General features: G+C 35.6%; 2 protein-coding genes and 1 pseudogene across 2 annotated transcripts; 1 reads left to right on the top strand and 2 right to left on the bottom strand.

The window, feature by feature from the left end:
* The first annotated feature begins 2411 nt into the window (after positions 1-2411).
* On the top strand, positions 2412-9347 carry NMAT1 (Intron maturase, type II family protein). Its single transcript, XM_007028950.3, has one exon. It carries the CDS (start codon positions 2539-2541, stop codon positions 4609-4611), a length of 2073 nt encoding a protein of 690 aa, XP_007029012.3. The 5' UTR covers positions 2412-2538; the 3' UTR covers positions 4612-9347.
* LOC148762830 (uncharacterized) lies at positions 7429-8880 on the bottom strand (annotated as a pseudogene).
* Positions 9348-10042: 695 nt separating the features above from the next.
* LOC18599121 (uncharacterized) lies at positions 10043-11937 on the bottom strand. Its single transcript, XM_018120992.2, has 2 exons — positions 10405-11937; positions 10043-10141 (listed from the first exon to the last, which is right to left on the bottom strand). Exons 1-2 carry the CDS (start codon positions 11686-11688, stop codon positions 10043-10045), a joined length of 1383 nt encoding a protein of 460 aa, XP_017976481.2. The 5' UTR covers positions 11689-11937.
* Between the last annotated feature and the right edge of the window lie 1555 nt (positions 11938-13492).

Raw genomic sequence — 13492 nt, 5'->3', positions numbered from 1 at the left:
AATTTGTACAAAATCTAAATATAATTATTAATTGTCTTTAAATCAAATATACTTTTTATAAAGTACATGATTAAATTTATTTAAAATTGAGGTGGAGATTAGAGAACTAAAATGGTAAATAAAAGGGTAAATTATTTGTACCTATCTAAGTTTTGACCATAATAAAGCTTGGGTCCATTACTATTAAAAAACGCATCCACCAAAAATTGTTTATCTCTTTCTTTTCTCTCTTCCTTCTCTTCTTCAATTTGTTTAGCCTTTTAATTTCTTTTTAATTCCTTCCCACGTTGGCATTTTTTTCCTTGTTTGGATTTGTTTTTTTAGAAAGGAAAGAATGGATCCTTAACCATTTCAAGCTTCCAACCCATTAAGCCTCCTTAGCCCTTCCTGAAAGTGTCTACCATCAATTTATTGACCATTAGGGTTTAAGATTCAACTTTTTTGAATCTGATTTTTGTTGACTTCAATCAGATTGGGTTGTTGAGAAGATTCTTTCTTCCATTTGGTTCATAACTATGAATCAAGCCCAAAATTTTTTCAAGCTCACTCACATGATTGAGATGTTTCATGCAAGGGAGAGAGCCTGAGTTGGTAATATCTTTGAGTAGAAAGAGAGAGGGAAGAGAGCACTTGTAGTTTCATTTTTGTTTCTAGACCTTGATTCCAATCCAAAACTTTTCTCCTGAGATCTGCTAGTAGTAGGCCTTGTTTCAAAATAAGCCAGAAAAACAAAAAAAAACAAAAAAATCACAAAAAAACTAAAAAAACCCGAAAAGAAAATTGCAAAATCTCAAAACCTCAACCAATTTAAAAATCGAGGGCTTTTGATTTTTGGAGGGAAAAGATGAAAGAGGCGACTACAAGGGAGAACGAAAAAAGAAAAAGCCATTCTTGTTGTGCTTTGTTAATATGAAGAGTGTGGCAGGGGAGGTCCACCTAGAGGCAAAGGGGAAGGGGGCTAGTACAGGCCCTTGCGCCCCCTCTCCGCGCCCCCCCTTCCCCGAATTTTAAAATTTTTATAACAATCCTTAGTTTTTTGAAATAGCTTTGCCCCAAAAATAATTTTATAACATACTCTTATTTTTTTTATAATTTTATAATTTTGCTCTTACAATAATTTTATAATTTTACTCTTTATTTTGTAATTTTTGTACTTTATCAATATGTCATTTGAATTTATATTTATCTTGCGTCTTATGATGGTGTTGTTAGAGATAACAAATGACCTCCTAAAAGCTTTATAACTTAGCTACTCTTAAGACATACTAAATGCAATTCGTTTAGTATTGTTTTTTATTTTCGGCAGATAGATAAAAATTTTTGCTTGTGTTAGTGAAGAAGTTTTGTGAGAAATATGAAATTGAGATTTTGGACATAGGAGCTAAATAAAAATTAGGTAAATATCGTCTTCAAAAACATTATGCCACAATTGAGAACCATTGCCAAGCTGACTTATTTTTGACTGTTGTTGACTCATTTTTACAAGAATTGGATTCTAGATTTAATGAGAATGTGGTGGAGGTGCTTGCTCTTGACACATCTTTCGATCCTTAGAATGTTTTCAAATCGTTTGATGTTGAAAATATTTGTAACCGTGCAAATAAATATTATCTTAATGACTTTATTAAGTATGATAAAATGCATTTAAGTTATCAATGAGATCTATTCAAATTTGATATTCTTTATAATCAGGCTTTGAAAAATGTATCTATACTTTCTGAGTTATGTCAAGTGTTGAAAAGACGAGAATATCAAAAGTTTACTTCCTTGTTGATAGATGATTTAGCTTGTCTTGACTTTTTTAGTTTTCGCTACAACATCAGAGTGTGATTTTTTGCTATCAAACTCATTAAGGAACGAGACTCGTAATAAAATATCAGATAATTTTTTTAGAAATTCGTTGATCATTTTCATTGAAAAGGAAATCATTCGAGACTTTGATATTGATTCAATAATAGATACCTTTCAACATTATAAAAGACTGTCGAGCTCAATTAAAGATATACAATCTTAACATGCATTAATTGTTAAAAAATGTACTTAACACGTTGTTAAAGTTATTTGTGTAATTTTCGATTGAATTGTTTTATCTAAGTTAATTTATGTTTTTGCCAAACATTAAACTTCTAATATGACTATTTTATAGACATTATCTTCATCCTCAAACACAAACTTTTTTAGGTTCTAATTTGCTATTATGAATAAAAACAATGCTTTGCATGTTTGTTGTATAAAAAGAAATTGTCCAGAGCTCCTCTAGATTTTCATGTTTTCTTTGTTATCTGATAGTGAGTTAGTGACTCAATAGTCTGAAAGGTCAAATTGTCTAAAAATTGACATCATGTGATCAAATAAACAAGAACACGACTATAGCAGCATTTATGTCAAAACTGATTTAAGATCAAAATTTGAGGGGCTAGAGTAGTCATTTACCCTAAATAAAATGATAGATTCGAAACTAACAAACCCTTGGAATGGCGCCATCGAATAGAAACAACCAAAAGAATCCTGGAACCAGGAAGCTTTCGTCTTCAAAAAATGTTACTGGGGAAAACCATCAAACACCTTCCCTCCATTTCTATTAACAAATCTTTCCTTCGCTTTTCTTCCTCCCTTTCCGTTCTCTCAGCTCACGACCCGACATCCGACTCGGATCCACATGCTCTTTTAAAGAAGGACCCAATTGACATCTGCCTCTCAATATGGGTTAAATCCTTCTCTTCACCACCCACCGCCACTTTCCCAAACCTCACCGGCTTCCTCTCAAAATTCGATCTCTGGGTCTTAGCCTACCAACGCTCGTGCGCTCACGTGACCGGTACCTTCCCTCCCCGCAACGCCATCCACTCCCAGACACTCCATTCCCTTCTCTCCCTCCAAAGCGCAGTCGTTCACGGCCGCCGTTTCAAGTGGAACAACAAGACCCATCAGCTTATTCGTAGCCCAAACGACAAGCCGTCGACGAGTTTAATCTCGAAGAGAAAACTTCAAGCTATGCTTCAATCCCCTGACCCCTGTTTTCAGGACTGCGTTGTTCAAGAGGTTCTTTTGATGGTCCTGGAACCGATTTTTGAACCCCGGTTTTCAAGCAAATCTCATGCCTTTAGGCCTGGAAGGAGTGCCCATAGCGTTATCCGCACTATTCGGAGTAACTTTGCTGGGTATCTTTGGTTTTTAAGAGGTGATTTGAGTGAGTTATTTGATAATGTGGATGTAAATGTAATCATGGGTTGTCTCGAAAAGGTTGTAAAAGATAAGAAAGTTTTGAATTTGATTAAATCTGGGCTTAACCAGCCTGTTAAGAAGAGATTGAAGATCGATGACGATGGTGGTAGTGGTGGTGGTGGAGATTTGAAGAGCAAAAGGATGAAAAAAAGAAAGGCTACTAAGAAGAAGATTTTGAATGAGAATGAGCCTAAACCGGACCCCTATTGGTTGAGGACCTTCTTTGATTTTGCTCCTGAGGAAGCTGCTAAGGTACCTTCTTATGGTTGTTGTGGAATTTTGAGTCCTTTACTTGCTAATGTCTGTCTTAATGAATTGGATCAAGTGATGGAAGAGAAGATAGTTAAGTTTTTTAGGCCGTCTAAGCATGACTCGATATGGAAAGATACAATTAATGATGGATGTCATAACCCTTCTTGGCCTGAGTTTGTTCCGTCTAGTGGTAGAGAGAAAACTAGGAAAATGGATTACATAAGACATGGAAGTCATTTCTTCATTGGCATTCGAGGACCCAGAGAGGATGCAGTGCAAATTAGAAAGGAAATAATTGAGTTCTGTGAGAGCGAATTTGGGATAAGGTTGGATAACTCTAAAGTGGAGATAGAACACATAAGTAGAGGAATTCAATTCTTGGACCATATAATTTGTAGGAGAGTGATACACCCTACCCTTCGTTACACAGCTAGTGGAGGGAACATTGTGAGTCAAAAGGGTGTAGGGACTTTGCTTTCAGTTACAGCTAGTTTACAGCAATGTATTCGTCAGTTCAGGCGGCTTCACTTTGTCAAGGGTGATAAGGATCCTGAGCCTCTGCCTTGTACCCCAATGCTCTACTCGAGTCAAGCTCATACAAATTCACAGATGAATAAGTTTCTTGAGACCATGGCTGATTGGTACAGATATGCTGATAATCGAAAGAAAGTTGTTGGCTTTTGTGCTTATGTGATTCGTAGCTCTTTAGCTAAACTGTATGCTGCAAGGTATAGGCTAAAATCTCGTGCCAAGGTGTATAGGATAGCTTCACGTGATCTTAGTCGTCCATTGAGGGAGAGTAGCAACAATTCAGCACCGGAATACTCTGACCTTTTAAGGATGGGACTTGTTGACGCAATTGAAGGTGTTCAGTTCTCACATATGTCTTTGATTCCATCTTGTGATTACACTCCATTTCCAAGGAATTGGGTACCAGACCATGAGCAGCTTTTGCATGAGTATATTAGACTACAAGACCCAAAATTCTTCTGCAACTTGCATAGGTCGATAAAACGTGAAGGCCTAAGTTTACCTCAAGATGAGTTATCTGGGATTGTGTGGGATTATAAGACTCTGGGAATTTGGAGATATCGGTCTAATACTGGCCAAGAAACAAAAGAGGGTTCAGAATAAAAGGTAGGGGAAACTTGTATATTGTTTCACAGTATTAGAAAATAGTTTGTGCTTGGTTTTCCTTCTTCAGGGAACATTTGTTATCCTTAAGCTAATGAAATACTATCAAAGTGGGCAGGCTTGGTTCATTTGCCTCTTGGGGAAGTTCATTTGAAGATCTGTCTTTTCTCCTAACAAATAAAAAAATCGATTCATTTATGAGCATCATTGGGAAAATAGATGTTGAAGGATCTTATGAATAACTGCTAAAGTTTCACATAGACTATAAAAGGGACTTATGTTCAATCCTGCCTTCATCAGAGAATGAGGTTTGGGGAATTGTGGAAGGCTGGCACCTGCTGCATATTCCAATTATAGAAACAAAATGAGATTCTTCTAACATGGGAAAAATAGGTCCATTTGATGAGCATGGTATTTAATGTTTGCAGTATTGCTCATTTGTTCATTACTCAATTTCTTTTAATTGTAATTATTGATCTTTGCTTGATCTACCAACTTGGCTCTATAAATATTTAACATGTTTCTTCTCTGATTCTTTCATTTGTGTTTCTTACATTCTTGATGTCATTTCCCTTATTATTTTCATTGAGAAATTTCTGTTCTGATTCAACTGTCCTGCCACCACTGTACATACTTCTGTCACCATTGATGAAAGCCTTTACCACTAAAGGATTTGCAAAAAAGGACTAAGAGGTATGCCTTCATTTTTTGTTGATTTCAAGGGCAAGGTTTTTTGATGTGTGCAATTATGTGATTCCGGGGGTACAATGCCCAAATAAGCCCTCAAACTTACCCAAAAGTGGAATAAACTTCTCATCTTTTATTTCGTGTAATTATGGTTGCAAATTCCTATTTCCTTGTTATTATAACTATTAAAAATTTGAAAACGAGTATATAAAGTCCAATAGAGAAAACCGGGGACTAATCTCTGTTATCTTCTGCTGTGAATCTCAAATATTGCTTCCAACTCAGGTTTGCTTCTTTCCTTTATTTTTCCTATCTACAAGAATTTTGAAACTAAAAAACTTTCTTTCTTTCTACTCTGCGTTTTGCTTTCCAATTTTCCTTCTTTGAATACAAAATCTTAACCTGCTTTATTTTTTTTTTTGATCGAAGCTATTCCCCTTTCTCTTCCTTTGATCTCCTTCTTCTATTTATTTTTTCATACCATTTTTTCCTTTTTATAATTTATGGCCAACCAAGAAGGTTTAAACAGATAATGGAAAATTCTTGTAACATCAAGGTTCTAATTATAATAAACTAAAAGTTTATAACCTTAGTTTCATGTAATAATAGATGGATGGCTTATTTCCATTTTTCCAGTGAAGTTGGAGGACTTATTTGGGTCTTATGCCGATTAAGAGGTACGCCTTCAATGTTTAGTTTTCATGCCTTTCTCATAAATGGGTATTTGCTCTTTCTGTTATTAATGTCAGCAATCTATTTTTGCTTGTAAAGGGTTTGTTCATTGATGAATCTTACACTTGTTAATTTTATTTTTCCTTTTTCATTGAATTTTTTTTATTAATATCCAGCACTGACGTCAGTTTTTGTTTATTTTTTGTTTTCAAAATATATATATCTCAAAAATCTAATTTATTTTTACAGTGACTGGAAAAAAAAAATCTTGATTTTGATCAGGGAAGAAATATCTGTTGTCATTGTCGCCATAAGAAGTGGCAATTATTGCAGCAACATCATAATAGTTAAAGAGGGAAGAAAATGTGATTTTAGTTTGCTGAATGCTGGTGGATATATACCGCTGAGGGTAGACTTTCTAGAAATTTGTCTGGTTTTGATTTCTTTATTTTTTAGTGAAAAAGGCATTGAGATCTTTTGAGGAAAAACAATAGGTGCAATCTTTGTTTCCTTTTATTTATTGTGATTATTTTACCTTGCAAGTCTTCAACAGTGTATATTATATAATTTTTATTCAGGAAAATCAACAGATACAAAGTGCAGTTGTCTTTTTATGAGCCTTAATGGCTCAAGAAGAGTTTCCATAACATTCAACCTTAAAACAAATTAATTGCTGTCAAAACCTAAGCTGCATAATATTGTCTTCTGCCACATTTTATAAGGTCCTTTTTCTTTTTGATACTTTTCCCTCATTTCAACCACTACTGATCTATTCAGATAGTTATATAAAGCTCTATAACCTTTCATAGAATGAAGAAGCTCATGCTTGTCATCAGCGTTTCATTTCCTGTTTTTTTACAGTATGGCCTCTGGATCTCATCAAATTCATTCCTTTCTTTAGTTATAAAACACTATTCCACACACATATTAGAATAGATTAAATCATGTTTTGTTCTGTATTCTCAAGATTGAAATTTTAGCTATGTTATTGGTCGAAATTTTGGGAGTTTTGAGTGATCTACTGGACACAGGAGCAGTATTGTGATTTTTGTAAGATGTTTTGTTATGATAAAGGAAGAATGAACCTCATAGGATGAGATTGTGAGAGCTAAAGCGCTGAAATTAGGAAACAAATGGAAAAAAGTTATGACTAAAGATAATCATTTTGAGAATATGCTACAAACAGAATCAAATATAGTAGCAACATACAGTAATAATAAAGATGATGATGGCAGTGACAAGGATATTGCCAAGTTATTGAAACAAGTCATAATCAAAGATAATCAAGACTGCAGTCTAGATTAAACTGCTAATATAATGTCGCATATAACAAAGGACTTTCATGCAAACAAAAGCCGAATATAGAGCTACAAAAAAAAATTAGAGAAAGAAAGAAAAGGCAGCAGATATAGGTAATGCATCGTATGATTTCTAGCATCCAAATCCTTGGTTCAGCTATCAGGAATTGACAATATCTAGATCAAACGGAAGGTCTCCAGAGGTTACACTTTGAAATATAGCCCCTCTTGCTTGTGGAATGAAACCATCAACTAATTCTTCAACCACATGGCCCATGAGATTGTTGCCTGCCTTTGTTGTGTTAGGAGGCTGACCATACTGAGGAACTGCAGCAAAGGTTGGCACACTTGTTGTAGAACCATTCATTTGATGAATAGGTTGTGGAACATGCTGATGAACAGCCAAAGTTGGCATACTTGCTGTATAATCATTCACTTTGTAAGGTTGTTTCCAATTTGATGAACCAGCTTCAGGAATTGGATTTGAATTATGAACGTATGGAACACAGATTTTTTGTTGTGGTATAGGTATTACTGTTTGAGAAACATGGTGAAATGCTGAACCTGAATATGGAAGGTCGGTCATGAATTTGGAAAATTGGGGAGGGTAACTTTGAGACTGAAGCAGTTGGGGCTGTTGCTGTTTTAGTTGGATGCATGTGACAGGTTGAGTGTAAGCGTTAGCTCTATCAGCATGGTATAGAAGTTGCTTCTGATGTGTTTGTTGGACTTGAATTGCCCTGACAGATTGAATTTGAATATTGGAACTACTGCTGTGATGCAGTGTTTTCTCCTGTGTGTGTTGGATCCCTGTGACAGGTTGAGAATGAGTACTGGCTATAATGTTGTGGCAAAGCAGTAGATCCTGCTGTGTCTGTTGGAAGCCTGTGACAGATTGAAGTTGACTGCATGCTCCATTGGCCTGGCACTGCAGTTGTTCCTCATGTGTTTGTTGAGATTGGATCTCTCTTACTGGTTGGAATTGAGTATTGGCACTATCAGTAGGGCACAGAATCCGTTGCTTCCTCTGTTGGATCTCTGTTGCAGCCTGCAATTGGTTGGCGATGGCACAGTTCATGTGAACATCATATTTGCAGGAGCCACACCTATACAGCCAGTGGTTTGAACCATATTGCTTGCAGATGTCACACTGAAATTTCTTCTTACTATAGGGGGAGCTGAAACAAAGTTCCAGGGCGTGATGGTGGGTACTAGTATTGACTGATGAGGGCTTATAGACGCAAAGAGTGTGTATATCAAGCTGACAATCTTTACAGTGGTAGCAAAAACCTTTGCCAAGTTTCCCACAGGCATTGCACTTGAAGGAACCAGTGGCATAACAGGGATTGAAAGAAGAACAAGGGTGTGTTTTGGGTCGACTTGGTGCTTTTTTTTTTTTTTTTTTTTTTTGAGGCATCCGGGAGCAAGTTTTGTGTAGGCAGTAGTTGCACGTACTGCAAAAGTAGAACCATCCTGAGGCCTCTAGCTTGCAACTTGCACATATAAGTGTATTTGTGGTTTGCGGTTGAAAACTTTGCAGTTTCAAGGGATGCAGGTGACTGAAATGTTGAATAACTGGATCCATATCAAGCCTGCCTTTCTGTGTCTCCATGAAATGATCGTTAATCTGCTGGAGAATTCAGAAGCACTATAAGGATATTTGAATTGCTAAGTTATTGATAAGATTGTATGTGAACATGTCATCTCCTGGACGCAATTTTCCATGAGATGTCGCATTATGACAAACCCTGATTGCAAGGTTATCTGGTTAAAAAATTATTAAATCTCCGCCATATGCCAAGTCGACCTGCATCATTTGGGCTTGACATTATAACTGTTTGCTTTGTTTGGAATGAAAACAGAATACAATGGCGAATCTGAGATACTAAAAAATTTACTTTAGTCAGGGGACAGCTTCGGTATCCAGGGAAGAAAACAACCTGTACTTTTCTAGTTGTCTCTTTCACAGGGAAGTTAACGCTTGAGTTTAACTCTTGCCATTTATTCATTTATTTTGCATTGTTCAGCTAATTATATCTATTCATCTCAAGTCAAAGCGAGCTAATATATTTAACAGAAGGTAAGGTATTGTTTTTCCAGTATGCTCAATAGCTAACTCTTGAGCCCTCTCCTAAGCCTTATGAATTATAATTCCTGCATTTTGCCATTACAAGCTGGACATTCCTGAGTTTTGCCATTACAAGCTGGACACCGTAAATATCAAATCAGAGTAATAATTTATCAAATAAGGATGCATTAAATGATCTGAATTCGAAAGTACACAAAATATAAGTGAGGACATGATATGCAAATAATAAAATTTTTAAAGATCAAATACTTAATAATAACTTAAAGCGGTGTCTAAAAGTGGATTAAATCCGATTATTGTAGGAGTATGAGGTTTCAGTTTCATTAGTTGCAGTCAGGAGACTTCAATCCTGTCAATCGTGAGATACAGCAATTAGGAATGTCTCAGTTTGTGATCCTAATAGGCTACTACACCACGGGATTGAGGTAAAACTCAAATACTACTTTCATTTGTTCATCATTACATTGCTTGCCAAACTATAAAGGAGATGATAATGGAACCCTGACTCAGATTGAAGGGACATCATATTAAGCTAGCCAAAACTTTGAATAGCTAGCGTATTGTCAATTTACAACTATGTGTTGAAAGGGGAAAAACAGAAAAAGGAGGAGCATCCTGGGTGAGTAGCTTTCTACCCTGGATTGAAAATTAACAATCTTGCACACAATTTCCCTCTTCTTTCTTTTCAATTTCTTCCATCACTGAAAACTGTAGTACTTTTCTCATACTTAGGAGAAAAGCAATATTGGAAGAGCTTCCAACAAGAAGAACACCATGATCTTCCCTGCAAATACGGAACAACATAGCGATGCATTAATCTATTACCCTTTAAAAATAAATGATTTTACCCACATTTGACAAAAAAAGTATTATTGAATTTTGTTCACTTCTGCAAGAACTTAATCTGTTTAAAATATGGAGGGAAGTAATTATCAATTGGATTGAGATAATGTCAGGAGGTTATAAAACATGTAAACTTGTCAAAACTATTTTGTACAAGACAAAGATAGCCATGCTAGAGTATGTTATTTGGTTACTTGCACTTACTTGCTCGGATTTGCTGCTCTGATCTCGAATTCCAGACACGCACCTGGATTCATTTGACATTTTCTTTCTATTCCTCTGCCCCCCTGAATGAGTACCATCTCCGGTTAAAAATCCCTCTTTCATCCTACTGTCCGGGTTACAAAAATCAAAACTTTCCTTCTTAGCATAAATAGTTTCTTGTTTGGTTAGTTCAAAGTTGCTTGTAATCCTCTCGATCATAATGTCATTTCCATCACTGATTGTTTCTTTAACCTTCTGGAGAGGGCTTGTATCAGAAAGTTTAGGCTCCTTTCTTGCCAGAGTTGTATGATCGAAACTTGAATAAGATCCTGCCAAATCTATTGAAAAACATCCATCGCTAAACTGGTAACTTGGAGCTGTACTCAAGTCACCTGAAACTAGACTTGTTTGGTCTGTCTCTTGTGCCTGTACTTTTGGTTTCGGAGAAGTGCCAGCAATATCCGGCTTGTGACTTGATCCGAAGTTTTCATCCTGGCCATTTCTTGTTGTAAGTTTCCTTTTAGGACTATGCAATCTCTCATCCCATCCAACCACTGTTTTAAGAAAATTTTCTTGTGTTCTGTTCTCTCTGATGTTCCTAGGGACGCCCTGGGATACTAATTGCTTTAGTTCTGTGCCTTCGTTGACATAATCTTCTCTTTGTTTAGTTTCCATTAGGGATGCTGAGGAATACATAATCTGTCTTGTCAAAGGGTTTGGCAATGGTGCAGTTGGATGCCGAAAAGATTGTGTTCTTTGATTGGAAATGGCACAGGCAAGATGTGTATCAAACTCACAGATTTGACACCTATAAAGCCATCCTTTATAGCTGGCCGGTTCTTTGCATATGTCACATCGCAAGTCATAAGGAGGTGAAAACTCTAGTTTGAGCGTGTGAAGATGGGAAGTGATTGCTACAGAAAGTGGCAGTGCCGAGCATAAGATATGGTAGCAAGTGGAACATTCTGCACAGTAGTAGTAGAATCCATTGATATGATGTCCACAAGCCTCACACTTGAAGGTTTCCTCTCCAAATGAAGGCATGATATGGAGGGTTAAAACGTGAGCAGGGTGGCCAGGATGTCGGGTTTTCCTAGGCATATTGTAGCACACTTGGTGAAGGTAGAAAGGACAGGTTTTGCAGTGGTAATGGCCCTTAGCTGGTAGTATGTCGAGCTTGCACCCAGAACAGGTAACGTTTCCTGAAGAGGTTAAATTGGTACGTACCATTGGATGGTGATGACTGAAATGGTGATACATATGCTCCTCCTGAAGTGCTTTCATCTTCTCTTTCTATTAGTTATCTATCTTCGTTTGCTCCTTGTACAACTTTTTGCTTCTTTCTCTGCTTGTCTAAGCGTGTGCGTTGAGGGAAGGAATCTGCTTGATGAAGATTGTTCGAGGAAGAACAGAAGAAATTACTTCTATTGTATTGGGAAGTTCACCTCTTTCTTACCGTGTTTGTTGCCCCTTTGCACAATGTTCAAGTCGCGGGTATTGAACCTACAAGGTGGCCCAGTGCCGGCCTTAGCCACAGGTAACACTTCCTAAATTGCAAGGTTGTAGTTTTTTGTCTAGTATGCATTGGCTCGACACAGATCGTATCTGGCAATGTAACAGGCCGGCAGAAAAAAAAATTGTAGGAAATCTTCTAATTGGGATATCCCAGGTTCTCCTGTAACTTCATACTGATGTTTGTATCTGAATCCAAATAGTAAATAAATTACAGCTAGCCTCCAGAGCGCTAGAATTTTTCAAGTTAATTATATAGTTGTCAGCTTATTTTCTTGTTGAATACTTGCCAATATCATAGCTCCTATTATGCTACCAATATGTTCGGTTTTAGGTATACTATCCTCTGTTCCTTTTACATACACTTTTTCAAGAACAGATTGCATTTATCTTAGATTCTCTCTGTGATACACATCAAAACCTTTATACTTAGTTAATATAATAAGAGGCATTTTAAAAAATTACGCTTAAAAATAAGATGCTTTCCAAAATTATTATTATTTTTTTAATTTTAACTGTTTTTAATCAAGTTGAACAAAATTACCTTTAATGAAACCTCTTTATATCAAATGCACGTGATATTACACGCCATACACATGATGTTACACGTTATGTACAAAAACATGTTACACGTCATGCATTAAATCTCTTTATATCAAGTGCATATGATGTTACACGCCATGTTGAAAAAAAATTGTTGTTACACGTCATGTATAAAAACATATTACACATCATAGTTAACAAAAGTTGTTACACATCATGTTAAAAGAATATTATTTTTACACGCTATGTATAAAAACATGTTACACGTCATAATTAAAAAAAAAAGTTGTTACACGTCATGTTGAAAAAAATATTGTTGTTACACGTCATATTGAAAAAATATTATTGTTACATGTCATATTTAAAAAAATTTTGTTATACTTTAACGTCTGAAATATTATTGTTACTTATGAACTAAAACTTTAAATCCTTTCAACTCTCTTGATTTCCTTTTATTTTTCTTTTACGATTTAGCACCGATTAAAATGTTTCTAACATATTTTTAATTAAAAGTTATTTCTCTGTGATCAATTTTATCATTTAAGTTTCATCCAAAACATCTAAAAGTTAAATTTTCCAAATAGCCGCCCACCCCAAGCACATCAAAACCATCTTTTGGCATCCTGAAGGCACGGAAGAGAAAAATCAAGAGCACAACAGATAGATGTTAAAGAGAGAAATCGATAAAATTAGAGAGAGTTGGATGGCGAGAGAGAGAAATCGGAAGTGGAGATGGAAATGAGGAAAAATTGTGATAGATTGTTTAATTTATTTGAAATGGTTTCAAAGATATTTTTATCAAGTCATGACTAAATATAACTAAAAATTGTTAATTTTATTTTGATGGGTATTTTTAAAATCAAGTTATGAAGATGGCCCTTTTTCACAATTTTCTCATATAAAATTATCTTTTATGTTATAATTTTATGTGAAATTTTATTACACTTTTTTTTTTTATTAAAATCAACTCATCTTGCCATAATTGCAATTAAGATCAATGGGATTTATGAGTGAATAAAATATAAAAGGAGGA

Source organism: Theobroma cacao, chromosome 5 (genome assembly GCF_053813885.1).
Source record: "Theobroma cacao isolate CCN51 chromosome 5, ASM5381388v1, whole genome shotgun sequence".
In the NCBI taxonomy this organism is placed as follows: domain Eukaryota; kingdom Viridiplantae; phylum Streptophyta; class Magnoliopsida; order Malvales; family Malvaceae; genus Theobroma; species Theobroma cacao.
This window is presented reverse-complemented; position numbering and strand designations above follow the sequence as displayed.

What these genes read in the sequence shown, in the direction of transcription:
- NMAT1 (XM_007028950.3), top strand. Translation starts at nt 2,539, where the DNA reads ATGTTACTGGGGAAAACCATCAAACACCTTCCCTCCATTTCTATTAAC.
- LOC18599121 (XM_018120992.2), bottom strand. Translation starts at nt 11,688, where the DNA reads ATGAAAGCACTTCAGGAGGAGCATATGTATCACCATTTCAGTCATCAC. An exon ending in AGAGCAGCAAATCCGAGCAA is followed by an intron (nt 10,142 to 10,404) that starts GTAAGTGCAAGT and finishes CCGTATTTGCAG; the next exon opens with GGAAGATCATGGTGTTCTTC.